This window comes from Carassius carassius, chromosome 30, assembly GCF_963082965.1.
Source record: "Carassius carassius chromosome 30, fCarCar2.1, whole genome shotgun sequence".
Classification (NCBI taxonomy): domain Eukaryota; kingdom Metazoa; phylum Chordata; class Actinopteri; order Cypriniformes; family Cyprinidae; genus Carassius; species Carassius carassius.
The window spans coordinates 4065463-4081275 of NC_081784.1; the positions used below are offsets into that span (position 1 = coordinate 4065463).

Here is a 15813-nt window from a genome sequence, read left to right on the forward strand (position 1 = left end):
TAGCTAAAAATACACTGTAAATATATATAAAAATGTATTTTTTCCATATGGAAAATTTATTTAAAATATACAAAAATGGCCAAATATATTGCTAGTATATATTTTGAAATCTAAATATATTAATATTGCCCAATATATATTTTATTAAACACATTTTAAGATTGAACATATATATATATATATATATATATATATATATATATATATATATATATATATATATATATATATATATATACAGTACAGATCAAAAGTTTGGAAACATTACTATTTTTAATGTTTTTGAAAGAAGTTTATTCTGCTCATCAAGCCTGCATTTATTTGATCAAAAATACAGAATTTTTTTTTTAATATTGTGATATATTATTACATTTTAAAATAATTGTTTTTAAATTTATTATACTTTAAATTATCATTTATTTTTGTGATGCAAAGCTGAATGTTTAGGATCATTATCACATGATCCTTTAGAAATTATTCTTATATGATGATTCATTATCAAAGCTGGAAACAGTTCCGCTGCTTAATATTTTTTCAGAACATGTGATACTTTTTTAGGATACTTTGATGAATAAAAAGTAAAAAAAACACTACTGGTCAGTAATTTGGGGTCAGTAATTTTTTTCTTTCTTTTTTAAAATAAAATCAATACTTTTATTCAGCAACGATGTGTTAAATTGATAAAAAGTGATAGTAAAGAAAATATATTATTAGAATATATATTATTAGAATTTTTTTTTTATTTTGAATAAATGCAGTTCTTTTTAACCTTTTATTCATCAAATATATTAGACAGCAGAACTGTTTCCAACACTCATAATAAATCAGAATATTAGAATGATTTCTAAATGATCATGTGATAGACTGGATGTTACATGTGACACTGAAGGCTGGAGTAATGATGCTGAAAATTCAGCTTTGCATCACAGGAATAAATTATTTTTTTTAAAGTATATTCAAATAGAAAACTATTATTTTAAGTTGTTAGAATATTTCACAATATTACAGTTTTTTCTGTATTTTTTATCAAATAAATGCAGGCTTGATGAGCAGAAGAAACTTCTTTCAAAAACATTAAAAATAGTAATGTTTCCAAACTTTTGGTCTGTACTGTATATATATATATATATATATATATGTATAATTAACATTTGAATGTTTAAATGTAATATATTTCCAATCTAAACATAGCCTATTTATTTTGTTCAGAATACAGGTTCAAGATTTAAACAACTATATTTAATTAATATATTTCTTTAAAGGTCCCCTTCTTCGTGATCCCATGTTTTAAACTTTAGTTAAGTGTGTAATGTTGTTGTTAGAGTATAAATAATATCTGTAAAATTCTAAAGCTCAAAGTTCAATGCCAAGCGAGATATTTTATTTAACAGAATTCGCCTACAAAAAACGACCCGTTTGGACTACAGCCCTCTGGTTCCTGCAGTAATGACGTCACTAAAACAGTTTTTTGACTAACCTCAGCCCACATGAATTCACAAAAAGGGGGCGTGGTCTTGTTGCGCTCCGACGGAGAAGAAGGAAGAGCTGCGTTTGTGTTTGCCATGTCGTTGAAACGCTGTTATTTTCATCTCGGAGTCCAATCATCTTTGTTTGGGCTTCCCAGGGACGCTGTACTTGGAGATTAATGTTTACAATTTATGTTTAACTCGGTTCCCGAAAATTATAATCCACATGTAAAACTATGTGCAGCACATTTTGCTGAGGACAGCTTGCTGAGGACAACTTCCTCAATCTCAATCAGTTTAATGACGGATTCGTAAAAAGATTATTCTTGAAAGATGGAGCAGTTCTCTCTTTGTCTGGAGAAGGCGTTCTTTATGGACCACAACCGGTAAGTGTATTTTATTATTTAAATTGGTGCGTTTAACATTTTCTGTAACTTACTACACAAATTTTAACGCTGTTTAGCTTTGTTAACTAGATGTTAGGGCTGTGCAAAAAAACAAATGCGATTTTCATGCGCATCTCGTCAGTAAAAACGCTCCTGTGATTATAAGTACATCTCCAGCACATGCTCCTGCCCACTTGCTTCTCAAAACTAGCCCAATCGCGTTACCAGGAGGTCAGCCTGCTCTAAGCTGGTGTCGAATCACAACACAGGAACCGCTGGCCCAATCAGAACTCATTACGTATTTCTGAAGGAGGGACTTTATAGAACAAGGAAGTCATCAGCCCGTTTTTGTGACAGTGAAAACAGCGGTATACAGATAGGTGAATTGTGTGAAAAATACTGTTTTTTTTTACACGCGAAACATGAACACGTTATATTGCACACTGTAAACAAAATCAAAGTTTCAAAAAAGCGCGAAAAATGGGACCTTTAAGCCATGCCATTTACAGAATATATTTAGCAGATATTTGAAATATATTTTGGCCTGGAATGTTTTTTGCCCCTGTCTGTCATATGGGTTTCAATATTGTGATGGAGTAGGTCGAGTAGATAGAGATATCTCCACTATTATCTTTGTGCTGTTAAACTACATGGAATTTTGTTCATTTAGCTATAAACATCTTGACAGTTTAACTAACTAATACTTGCTATTGTTCCTTGAGGTAACAATGAGAATTTATTGATGCAAAAGTTTGCATTGAATTGTATGTTTGGACTTGAATAGAGTGTTTTTGTAAAAGTGAATTTTCTCCTTGAGTATGCAGCAGCAAATTCTATGTTTTACAAGAAAAGAGACACAGGAAAAATCTCAAAGCTCAGTCAAAAAAAACAAAAAAACAAACACATGAAATGTTAACGTTCGCTAAAGTATCCTCAGAAAGGACTCAAAACCAGCAGATTCAGAGGCACCGTGAGATGTCCCATGGGAAAGCAAAATAGCTCAAAGTAGAGAATGACAAGTTGATCTGTTTCACCAAGTGTTCTTAGTCAGCACACTGCTGTTGTGCCTCAGGAAAGACTTCTGAAACTTCTTACAGCAGGGTGGCTGGATAGCTGCTGACCTTGCACTCAGCAAATCATTGCACTGAGGGCTTTCTGTGGTTTCATGGAAGTTAGAGATGTATAACTTCCAGCGTAACGTTTCTGTCCTAGCTGTGAAAGTGAATATGCTTATGGTGAAAAGTCATATGGTCAGAAATGCGAGTGTCTTGTTTCCATGGAGTCATTGACATTTCTTCTATCTTCCTCTTCTTTCTGCCCTGCTTGTTTTCAATAGATAAATAGTTTCAAATAGTTACAAGTCCAAAATTATGTCAGAACTACTGAGACAAAATATTATAGGGTAGAGTGGGCTCACCAAGATGTTTTAAAAAGCAGATGATACTTTTATACAAGGCAATAATGCATTATATTCAAAAGTGACAGTAAAGACATTAATAATTTTACAAATAAATACTGATCATAAAACAGTTTACTGAGCTGTTTTCAAAATTGATAATAAAAATAAATGTTTCTTGAGCAGCAAATCAGCATATTAGAATGATGCAAATACACTAGCAATAATATTATATTTACATTAAAATTATATTTTATAGTATTACTGTTTTACTTTATTTTTGCTCATATGCAGCCATGGTAAGCATAAGAGACTTTTCAGAAAAACAAACAAAAAAATCTTACTGACCCTAAACCTTTTAACATTAGTGAAGGCTATATGATTTCATAAAACAGGCGCTAAATGATAATAATTTCAGACCTTATTTCACCATGATCATAGCATGATTATCCTTAAACTCTTTCTCTTGTGTTTTTGCAGAACCGACAGACAATTTTGTCCAAACAGATCACTACTAAAGAGCCGGTGAAAGGTGTTCTCATGTCCTACACGCTGACAGACTTGCGTATTCCCCTGTCGTATGAGGTGAGCCTCACTCCCATAACCAGCTACGGCACTGGAAACACAGCCACGCGCACCATACAGTACTCAGAGCGTAAGTCACCTTCCTCTTATACCAGACATTTAATAATTACAGCATGCAAGATCTCAGTTATCTGTTGCCTACTTGCATCTATTTATTTTTATCTTAAAGTTGAAATGCATAATATCATTTTATTTCAGGTATAACATTTTTGATGAATTTAGATTTTTGATTTTATATGGACGAGCGCAAAGCATAGCTGGGCTAGTTGTGGAATGGGAATCAAAGCCAGAATTGTTAAAATCTTCATGATTCCCATCAACAGAGGTCATGCATTTCAAATGTGAGGTTTTGCTTTTGGGATTATGTTAAATTGAGATGTCAAACGTGTGGCAGCAATCGTGTGTTGAGATTGCTGATGCTACAGAACAGTAGGAAAAGACCAGTAGTTTGAGCACCAGAGCTGAGTCTGGATCTCAGAAACTGCTGATAGAATCTAATCCCACTGGATAGTCTTTCAATCTTTAACTCCCAATCTCAGCATTTACTCTAACCAGACAAAAAAATGGCCAATTTACAGAATAAATGGATTGCTGGAAGACATGAAACCCTTCTTCTGTGATGTCAAGGTGGTATTCACAAAAATGTTTCAGTACTTTAATTTGATTGGCTGAGTAAAAAATGTGTGTGGTTTTTATTAATTGTATTTTATGTATATATAGTTTATTTATATTAAAGTGTTCAGTTAAATATTTGTAAAAATAATAATAATTACTTTTTTAAACTATTTTTTAATTAATATATTTGGTAGTATGAAAGTACATTAAAGTATATGGATGTAAATGCTTTTTATTTTATTTTTATTTTTTTCCATATTATTATTTTGTTATGTTCAGATATTTGGTAAAATATATATAGGTAAAAACTGTATCATGCATTGTTTTATTATAAAACATGCCTTAACTATTTTAACTTTTTTTGTATACATATTTTATTACTTACATTGAACCCTTTTTTAATCTCATTTGGATTAATTTATTTTGGATTTAATAAATCAATAATGTTTTTTTTTTTTTTTTTTTTTTTTTTTTTCTTACAAATAATACATTTATAAGTTCGTTGAAATAACAGTTAAAAAAAACTCTTGAATGCAATTTTAGTAAATAAAAAGAAAACGAATAGAATAGAAAAAAATAGAGCAAGCTAGTGTTAGAGGCCTTTTTTGACTTTTTTAATTGTATAATAAATAAAAAGAAAACAAATAGATAGAATGCATAAAGATTAAAGAAGCTTTTTTTTATTTTTAAAGAAAACAAGCAGTTAGTACATGAATAGAATTAGAACAGAGAGTGCTAGAGTTAGAGGGTCAAATAAAGATGTGTTTTTAGCCAGTTCTTGAAGTTGGGGACTCGGATTGAGTTGGGCAGGTCATTCCACCATGAGGGAACATCTAGTTTAAAAGTCCGTCAAATTGATTTTGTGCCTCTTTAGGGTGGCACAATAAAGCAACGCTCACACTATATATATATAAATAGGAATTGTTAGATAAATATTTAAAGTTTTCTCTGTATAATTTTGTTTGATATGTTAAAATACAGTGATCTCATTTATCGTGTTAACTGATCAATAAGAAGGCTCTGTAGTCACTCTTTTTTCAAATTTCTTTTCTCTTGCAGCTTACACTTACCCAAGACCTTCAGGTGAGACAGTCTTGTACTTTTTCATTCTGTGATGGTTTTTTTGCGTGTTGTCTTTCTCTCTCCTCTTAACTGTTCTCCCATCTCACGCTTGTCCTGCCTTTCAGTTCTTCCCAATTAAATTCAACACAGTTCTCCTGGCAGCCTAAGCACTGAGCTTTGCCAAAGAAGTAAAAAAAAAAAAATACACATAAATTAAACCAGACTGGAGATCAGCAGAGTATATTGATGAGCCGAACGCATGTGGAGGGAAGAAAATGTTGATTTCAAACCACTATTTATAAACTGTGCACTCTTATCCATTCATTTGGTCTGTGTTCTCTCACACTTGGAAAATTAGTTAATCAGCCATTTAGAGTGTGACTGGAATCTTTCTGGGTGACTAAATAAAATATTCTATGTTCACTGTTTGTTAGGTGATGTTTTATTAACAAATTTTGGGAGCAGCAAGCACAGATAATAAACGTGGCCAATCCATCACCAGAAATTACACCATCTATCCAACCGGCACAAGTGAGAACCCCTATAAATAATCAAAGCAGTCTTACCTTCAGTATCTCTAGTCTTTTATTATTCCTTCCACCACCCTGACTCCTCACCTTCAGCCTGTTCCTACCCCAGCACGGAGTAGCGCTCTGGGTCTGGGCTAAAAACCGAGCTCGGACCCCTCTCCCTGGATAGGGGGAGTACCCCGTGCTCGAGAGTAATTACCGAGCCCTCTTCCTGGACAGAGACGCCAAATACACATAACCTTTACTCAGTACATTGTAAGTAAGTGTGAACTCGTGAAATGAGAGTAATAGCTGTGAATGCTGCAACATGCTGAAAGTAGTTCTGTACTCCAGAAGAACCTGTTAAAAACCTCCTTAAACCTTAGAAATCCTGTAGACTTGCTCCTCAGATCTGCTCATCAGCATTAGGCCAGTAAAAATACTTTATGCAAGTACACAAATGCAGGTGCAAATGTTTATCCATGTTAAGCAAACTTAGCAGCATTCTTGCACTACTGTGGTGGAAATGTCAGCTGCACAAGACCCAAGTTCCTTTACGATTTTCTATTTTCAAAGTGACTTGCTGCACAATAATTGACCTAACTGAGAAAACAGACTATAGAGGAATGCAATTTTCGATAATGGCTGCTTGTTAGATTTTGGTTTTCCTACAGTCCTCACTCCTACAACAGGACATCTCTTGTTGCCTTTGAACTCTTTCCACTCTTTTTTATTATAAAGTTGCCAGTCACTACTAGCATTTTTTTATCGTTTTCACAAAATTGTTATGTCCCAAAGATTATTTTATTGTATGAATATCTGAACATGCAATATGTCAAAAAAAAAAAACACCTTACATTTTGTTTGGTAATGTTAGGCAGTTTTGATTTTTATGCTATTTAATGCTTGATGATCACATTATTTCAAACATGCATCTGCTTACATACTCCATGTGATTGCTTGTTTCTGCTTCTTCTTCGCCTTATTTTGATCTAGACATTCAGGACTCTTTCAGAAGATGTGATATAGTGTCTCTTACTGTATAACAGTGAAAACACAAAAGTCTGAAAATTCTGTCGAAAAACAGGCCTGTCCTGCTCTCAGTTACTGAATCCCTGAGACTGGCAAGAGCAGCTTCCAAATCCTCAGGACTCATCTTGCTTGATCTGTCTTCTCCCTTTGACAGATGGGCATCTCAGGAACCGTTCTCCAGTGGTTCAAGTCTTACCTCTCAGTTAAGTCCTTCAGGGTGTCTCGGAGGGGTGAGGTTTCTTAGTCAAGTTCTTACTACTGGGATTCCTCAAGGCTCAGTGCTTGGACCACTTCTCCATCTACATGTTATCATTAGGATCAGTATTTCAGAAGCATGGCTTTTCCAATCAGTGCTATGCTGATGAAACTCCACTCTGCTTCTAATTCCAACCAGATGATACAATGGTAGCGGTTCGCATTGAAGCCTGTCTGAAAGATATTTCTGGCTGGATGAAGGACTCATCTCAACATGAGTAATACAGAACTGCTTGTGGTCTCAGCCAACCCAGCACTTCATCACAACATCTCTATACAGCTAGGTTCGTCAACCATAACTCCTTCTAGGACAGCAAGGAACCCTGGAGCCCCGCTAGAATCAAATTCAAGGCACTGATGTTTGTCTACATCAAAACCACTGGTGCTGCACCAATATACCTAAACTCGCAAGTTCAGGCTTATGCGCGATCCAAAAGCTTGTGTTCTGCAAGTGAATGACGCTTTGTGGTTCCATGCCAAAGAGGCACAAAATCACTCTCGCTGATATTTTTCTGGACTGTTTCCAGCTGGTGAAACAACCTTACCCAGTTTAAAAAAATGTCTAAAGATATCTTTTTTCGCCTTAAATGTTTTTTTCTTATCTTATGGAACATATTCTTGCATTCATATGCTTGTGTAGAGCATATATTATAATTACTATATTCATGTGCCAAAAAACAACAACAACAACGACAAAAAAACAAAAACAACAACATAAAAAACGGAAAGGTGTATTTTGATTCCCTCTCATGTTTTTTTGTGTGCAGATCACGTGTGTGGGTTTGAGGACATTAGGATATGTGGGTTCACTCAAGACCGCAGCGATATGTTTGACTGGACCAGACAGAACCATCTCAACCAGAACCCCAAAAGGTCGGTTAATACAGGGCCGGATACAGACAGGAGTGGGACAAAAGAAGGTAAAAACACACACACCAAAGTGGACATATTTTTTTCTGCCCTGTATTGAAGTAATTCTAAATTTATACATCTGAAGATAACTTTTTCTTTGTCATTGAAATTTATTTTATTACACCTTTTTTTAAACTAAAAATCGTTCCAAAGCACCTTTACCTTTGATAATTTTTCCAGTTGAGAAACTCCATAGAAAGATACACTTGTATTCTTGAAAACAATTACAACAAAAACAAAACTAAATAAAATGTTATTTCTTTAGAATCTTTAGAAAGCAGGTTTTAATGGATTGTTATTTTTTATTAAATATATTCTGTGTGTAAAATTATTTATTTTGTGAAAGCTTCTGCCCTCTTTGAAAAACAGTGGTAACAAATGCGTTTTGTACTTTACTTCTGCAATAAAGGTTACTACATGTACGTTGAGACGTCGCGGCCACGCCAGGCTGGGGATAGAGCGCGTCTCCTCTCTCCATTGTATAATGTTCCGGCAGCCCGAGGACCAACGGGGACCACCAGAACCCCCTACTGTGTCTCCTTCTACTACCACATGAATGGAAAACATATCGGTAAACCTTTAACCCTGGTTTGAATTCACACTCTCAGAAAGACAAACCTTTAAATGCTCAACTTTTTAACTTTGTTAACTGATATTGTATTGATATACTCTTGGGCAGTTGATTGAACAGTGGTCTCTATGATATTTTGGAAGTTGTTTCCCTGCAAAAATCGGTACTTGTACATGCACATATGTATATACTGCAGTTTCTAACTGGAGTTTGGTTTGTCTAAAAGCATCCTCCTCTACCACAGCATTGGGCTGAATTTGTCAGGGAAAGTACAGTTGTTTGAGTAGCATTCACCAGATGGTCAAAGACAATGAAGGACACAGACAGTTAAAGAGAGAGAGAAGTGATGTCATCCACACATCCATTAATTATTTATCTTGTCTGTTAAAACATTAAGTTTTGTTTCAAAGTGACATCTGTCTATTCTCTGCTCCAAGCATTCTTTTGTGTGTGTGTGTGTGTGTGTGTGTGTTTCTTCTTGGCACATTTAAGCTGATCAAGCACATCATTCAGTGCCACACTAGTCCTTCTAAGTGAAAGTACACAGCACAACAATATTGCAAACAATAATCAAATTGTAATCTTAAAAAACTATTTTTTATACACTACCATTCAAAAGTTTGAGGTCAGTCATTTTTTTTTTTAAGAAATTCATATTTGTATTTATTGAGGATGATTTAAATTGATCAAAAGTGACAGTAAAGGCATTTGCAATTAGAAGCGACAAACAAAGAATCCTAGAAAAAAATATCACCATTTCCACAAAAAATATTATAATGTTTAAACATACATACATGATAATAATAATAATAATTAAAAAAAAAGTTACATGGCACAGGCGACGCAATGTCTGACACAGCCGAAGCCAACGGGAGCACAGCAATGCCGAATGTCCAATGGGTTCTACTGGAGTTAAGGGAGGAAGGAGTGCTGGTGCAGGAGTTAGGGCAACAGACCAACTGCAGGGATATCTGTGATGATGGGAAAATGCAACAAAAATGGAACTCACTTACCAAAGCAAAACACTGCTTAATCTTCTCTAGCTCCTGCCTTTTGTCACGGTTTGTAGCAAACACAAAAACAAGGATGAAAGATTCCAAAGTCCTTTAAAAGATTCAACAGCTGCCCATTTTCCAGAAGTTGATATGATTCTTTAGGGGCTAATAGGGTTAGTTCACCCAAAAATGAAAATTATGTCATTAATGATTCACCCTCATGTCGTTCCAAACCCGTAAGACCTCCGTTCATCTTCAGAACACAGTTTAAGATATTTTAGATTTAGTCCGAGAGCTTTCTGTCCCTCCATTGAAAATGTACAGTATTCTGTCCATGTGCAGAAAGGTAATTTTAAACATCATCGAAGTAGTCCATGTGACATCAGAGGGCCAGTTCGAATTTTTTGAAGCATTGAAAATACATTTAGGTCCAAAAATAGCAAAAACTATTTTTTTTTTTAAATTTTAAAACTTAATGACATAATTTTAATATTTGGGTGAACTAACCCTTTAATGAAAATTCTGTAATGTAGTTTGGAGAAAGTTTGGTAGTGTAAAACAGTACTGTTTTTACCCTGTCAAAAACAGCTCTTTTCAGGACAAGCTGTTTTCTTGCATGCTACTTTAAATGCAAATGAGCTCTGCTCGCCACGCCCCTCTCTTCCGAGCTGCTCTCTGAGAGAAGGTAAACTTTAGTTGCATTCATTGTGAAACTTGTTAACTAGCACGTCATTAGGAAAGGTTATTTGCAAAGATTCATTAAAATTCTGGACGTGAAGCTGGATCATGAATGATTTGCACAAAGATAGACGCATGTAGGTAGATCGGGGGGTGTCAGTTTGATGTCACAAAGACAGGCACCTCAGATCAGCTCGATTTGAGAAAGGGGAAATGATTTAATGAGATTAAAAAAAAAAAAAACACTGGGTGGATCTTTATCATTATAGGGTGGTTGTGTACACACACTCCCAACACAAATTTCAGTTCAAACAGCTGGTAAAATGCATGTGTCATCCGATGACCCCTTAAGTGCAATTCTCAGGTATAGGAACACAGGATAAACTTCCTCAAAGCGTTAACGAGGCAGAACAAACTGAACCGAAACAAAGAGAACTTGAGTACTGGTGATAATGAGGTATTCTGTATTATATTAAATGTATTAAAATATAAATTATTAAATATGTATATAGTCAAAAGGATTTCATCTTGGGTGGATTTTTTACACTTGTCACATTGCATTATGTTCATATATTCTATGTTAAGGAAACATGCAATGCTGCCACACAGGACACACTCTAGCATGCATCTGCATGACATTTTTATTGTTGTTGGCATCTGTGACTCTTGCCACTTTTTAAGACACCATATCAGGTTAAATTAAGTTAAACTCTTGAGACCTTATGGTCTATTCCTCTGCACTGCGTTTAGCTGCTTTTCAATGCAAGAACATGTCCTGCGTGAACGGCCTCTTAGGATTTGACCAAAAGAAGGCATCTTAAAGGGATAGTTCACCCAAAATTCAATTGCATTTTTTTGCCCCTACAATTAAAATAAATGGGAACCAGAAACATTCTTTAAAAATTGTTTGTGTCCCACAGAAGAAAGCAAGCCATATCATTTTGGAATGAAATGAGTAAAGCAAACAAAGACAGAATTACATTTTTTTGGTGGGCTAAGACTACATATCTTTTTCTTTTTTTTGGTGGACTACCCCTTTAAAAAACAAACCCACGTAAACCTTACAGTGGCACCTAAAATGTGTTCTAATTAGGCAGCAGACAATGTTTAGGAGCAGAGCCTGTGTGTCAGGCCTCCTAGAAATGAGTTTGTTTATGCAGGTAGCTATTGTATATATGAGCTAAATCTGACAAAAGCTCTCTTTTCGAGACATTAAAAGCATAAATGACTCATAAGTAAATAATGCTATCTAAAAATGCAACATGAATGCTGATTTATAGGTGTTCTTGATGGGGTTAAAAGATCTGTGACTATCTGGCAACCACCTGTTATCACACACTCTAGTACACATTTGCACATGCAGACTTTAATTGCTAATTAATGTAAGAACTTTATCACAGAAAACTCTTGTTTGGACAGCAGACCAAAAGTTCTTTGTTGTTGTTTTCTAATTTTTCAGCTTGACAAATAGAGTAACTGAACTTCCTGTTTACCTTTGCTTTTTATCTGCGCTCACTCTTCAAACTTTATCAACCCATTAACAGCTCATAAATTCTCCTCTTCTACTCCTCTCTCTCTCTCTCTCTCTCTCTCTCTCTCTCTGCTGTCTGCTTTTCTTTCACCTCATTCTCTTCACCTGTGCATCTTAGCTGTCTGTCTCCTGGTCTAATGAGACGAGCCCATCTAATTATTTGCCAGTTGCCACTCATGACACAGGCTGGGCTCACGGTGGGGGGCGACTGGTGAACACAGAACAGGCTCAAAGCTGTTCGGCTTTCCAAAGGCATTGTGGGTTCCCTGCTGCAGGCCTGCACTGTATTTTTCAAAGGGTATGTTTTATTAATTCCATTGCTATTTAGGAGTCGGAGAGGACAGCAGGTCCTTAATGAAAATTAAAATTGAAAGGCGAATCACATTAATCATGATCAAAATCACTCTAGAGTGCACGCGCAGATGCACATGCACATAAACTCATACTCAAGCAGTCTGCTAAAGCTCTCTAACTCATCATATTTGTCTGTCTGCTTTAAAATGAGATGGAGCGGTTCAGCTGTGTTTTTCTTTGCTGCTACAGTATAAACCTTACAATCTACAACGTCATGCATTTTACTCTATCTAACAGCTGTTACAGAAGTTTTTTTTTTTTCAGATCAATTCAGTTATTTATAAAGTTAAAAAAGTACATAAAAAGTCATCATTCATAAGCAAAAATGTCAATAAAACTGTTTAATATGATTAAAATGTAATCTATTTATGCAATCTATTTGGAATAGTTAGAATCAAACAGTCAAATAACCTTTTTATTCAAGTTGTTCTTACCATCAAACCATTCAAATTGGGATTTTGCAGATGTGCTGAGTGAAAATGCAAATTCTCTCTCTGACATTAGATGGCACTTTTGGACAAGCAGAAACACAGTAGTTACCATGGTTACCCCTGTAAACAAAACAGCTGTGCTGATAAACATTATAGACGGTTTCATCGGACGCACGCGCCTGGACCTAAGTTAACTTCCGGTCTGTGTTGTGTATATCGGTCTGGCTGCAGTGCCTTCTACAAACGCAGTTAAAGTCAAGGTGATGAGTAGAATGAAGTTGGGGTCAGGTGGTTGTGCTGCGGGATGTGTTTCCCATACATTTATTTATTTTTGGAGACTCGCCACAATTTTAAAACTGATCGATTTTCAAAAAGGCTTCGTTGAATAAACATGAGTAACGTTACGTAATGCACGTTTAATAATAATAACTCCATACATTTATATGTTTAAATATCAAAACGAGGCACAGGTGTTTTTATATCGCTGTATTTCTGAAGGAAGACTTGCATGTGCCTGATAAAGCAGCGTGTGAGCGTACCAGCTCTGCTTTGTTTACAGCTGTTACTGGGGAAACCTCTATTTCTCGCGCTTTATGTCTATGCTTTAAAACATCTCCTGCTGGCAAAGAATGAATCTGCATTTTCATTAAGTCCGCCTGACCCACGCGGCAAACATATTTTGTTTGTTATCAAAAAATATTTACTTTAACCTTTAATCACTCCTAAAAAAGGACAACACTTAAAGTCTTTGGGGTCATTTTTACCCCAAACTTTTAAAAAGCGATTGCATAAGGAAATATACATTTTTTATATGGAAAACTATATATCATTTTTTTTATTTACTTCTCAACTATACATTTATGCTGTGTTTTTGTGGAAATTTTGAAGTTTTTTACCTATTTACTGCACAATTACATAACTAGGCCATAAATTGGCTCATGAAAAATGATTTTTTAAAGAAAAAATCACTTAAATGATGATCTTAATTAAATCTAAATAGTTTCTGGACATTGCTCTATGTGTTAGGGATAGAATACTGCCATCTAAAGGTTAGTCAAAAAACTTTATTTCTTATGGGTTAGGAATTAAAGTGCAATGGCCACATGTATCCACTAGAGTGCTATAGAGACTCATTCATTTTCACTTCATTTTTCTTGATGCTTCAACTTCTCCTCACAACTTTATGATATATATTTTGTGAATATTTATTTAAACATTTTGAAATACATAAAAAAATCTGTAGTTTTGTCAGAGTTAGAATTTGTTGTTGTTTTCTAATATATTTTGAATTATCTGCTTTTGCAAATTATTATACATACATTTGAAAAAAACATTACAAGTCACCACTATGACGTGATAATCACACACTATTTATTTCAGAAAATTATTTATCAACAACTATTTATTTTTTTAGAACAAGAGATTTTAGAACAAGATGAATTTTAAAAGTAAATAAACCAATATAATACAAAACAACAGCACCAATAAACTGTAATGAACAGGAGTGAAGGGTACACAGAACAACTTTTTTTATAAATCACATGGCTAATAAACATGTGAAAGAACAAGCAGAATATTATAGAATATATATTACAAGCTTGTTCCATGTTGCATATGTGACATTTTTCAGATTTGTGCCAGTTTAGTTGATTTTATTTGCCAATTTCTATAAAAATGCTCTCTGTTGCAGTGGCATACGTATGTTTGTGTGTGTGTGTATGTGTGTGTGTGTGTGTGTGTGTATGAGATAGAAAGTTTGTTCCACTTTGGGTTTATGCTCTAGGACCAGACCTTGAATTAAATGTAAAAATTTTTAGATTTATGCCAGTTTAGTTAATTTTATTTGCCAATTTCTATAAAAATGCTCTCTGTTGCAGTGGCATACGTATGTTTGTGTGTGTGTGTGTGTGTGTGTGTGTGTGTATGAGATAGAAAGTTTGTTCCACTTTGGGTTTATGCTCTAGGACCAGACCTTGAATTAAATGTAAATTTTTTTAGATTTATGCCAGTTTAGTTAATTTTATTTGCCAATTTCTATAAAAATGCTCTCTGTTGCAGTGGCATACGTATGTTTGTGTGTGTGTGTATGTGTGTGTGTGTGTGTGTGTGTATGAGATAGAAAGTTTGTTCCACTTTGGGTTTATGCTCTAGGACCAGACCTTGAATTAAATGTAAAAATTTTTAGATTTATGCCAGTTTAGTTAATTTTATTTGCCAATTTCTATAAAAATGCTCTCTGTTGCAGTGGCATACGTATGTTTGTGTGTGTGTGTGTGTGTGTGTGTGTATGAGATAGAAAGTTTGTTCCACTTTGGGTTTATGCTCTAGGACCAGACCTTGAATTAAATGTAAAGATTTTTAGATTTATGCCAGTTTAGTTAATTTTATTTGCCAATTTCTATAAAAATGCTCTCTGTTGCAGTGGCATACGTATGTTTGTGTGTGTGTGTATGTGTGTGTGTGTGTGTGTGTGTATGAGATAGAAAGTTTGTTCCACTTTGGGTTTATGCTCTAGGACCAGACCTTGAATTAAATGTAAAAATTTTTAGATTTATGCCAGTTTAGTTAATTTTATTTGCCAATTTCTATAAAAATGCTCTCTGTTGCAGTGGCATACGTATGTTTGTGTGTGTGTGTGTGTGTGTGTGCGTGTGTGTGTATGAGATAGAAAGTTTGTTCCACTTTGGGTTTATGCTCTAGGACCAGACCTTGAATTAAATGTAAAATTTTTTAGATTTATGCCAGTTTAGTTAATTTTATTTGCCAATTTCTATAAAAATGCTCTCTGTTGCAGTGGCATACGTATGTTTGTGTGTGTGTGTGTGTGTGTGTGTGTGTATGAGATAGAAAGTTTGTTCCACTTTGGGTTTATGCTCTAGGACCAGACCTTGAATTAAATGTAAAAAATTTTAGATTTATGCCAGTTTAGTTAATTTTATTTGCCAATTTCTGTAAAAATGCTCTCTGTTGCAGTCACATACATGTGTGTGTTTGTGTGTGTGTGTGTGTGTGTGTGTGTGTATGAGATACAAAGT

The 15813-nt window shown here is 34.6% G+C and overlaps 1 protein-coding gene across 2 annotated transcripts in view; it reads left to right on the forward strand.

The window, feature by feature from the left end:
• LOC132110429 (MAM domain-containing glycosylphosphatidylinositol anchor protein 1-like) overlaps positions 1-15813 on the forward strand; it is a 186167-nt gene that overhangs the window by 145377 nt on the left and 24977 nt on the right. For both annotated transcript variants that reach the window (XM_059517022.1, XM_059517021.1), the window contains exons 12-15: positions 3729-3903; positions 5508-5531; positions 8074-8226; positions 8628-8789. In XM_059517022.1, coding sequence (XP_059373005.1) covers positions 3729-3903; positions 5508-5531; positions 8074-8226; positions 8628-8789 — 514 coding nt within the window. The remainder of the gene's footprint in view (positions 1-3728; positions 3904-5507; positions 5532-8073; positions 8227-8627; positions 8790-15813) is intronic.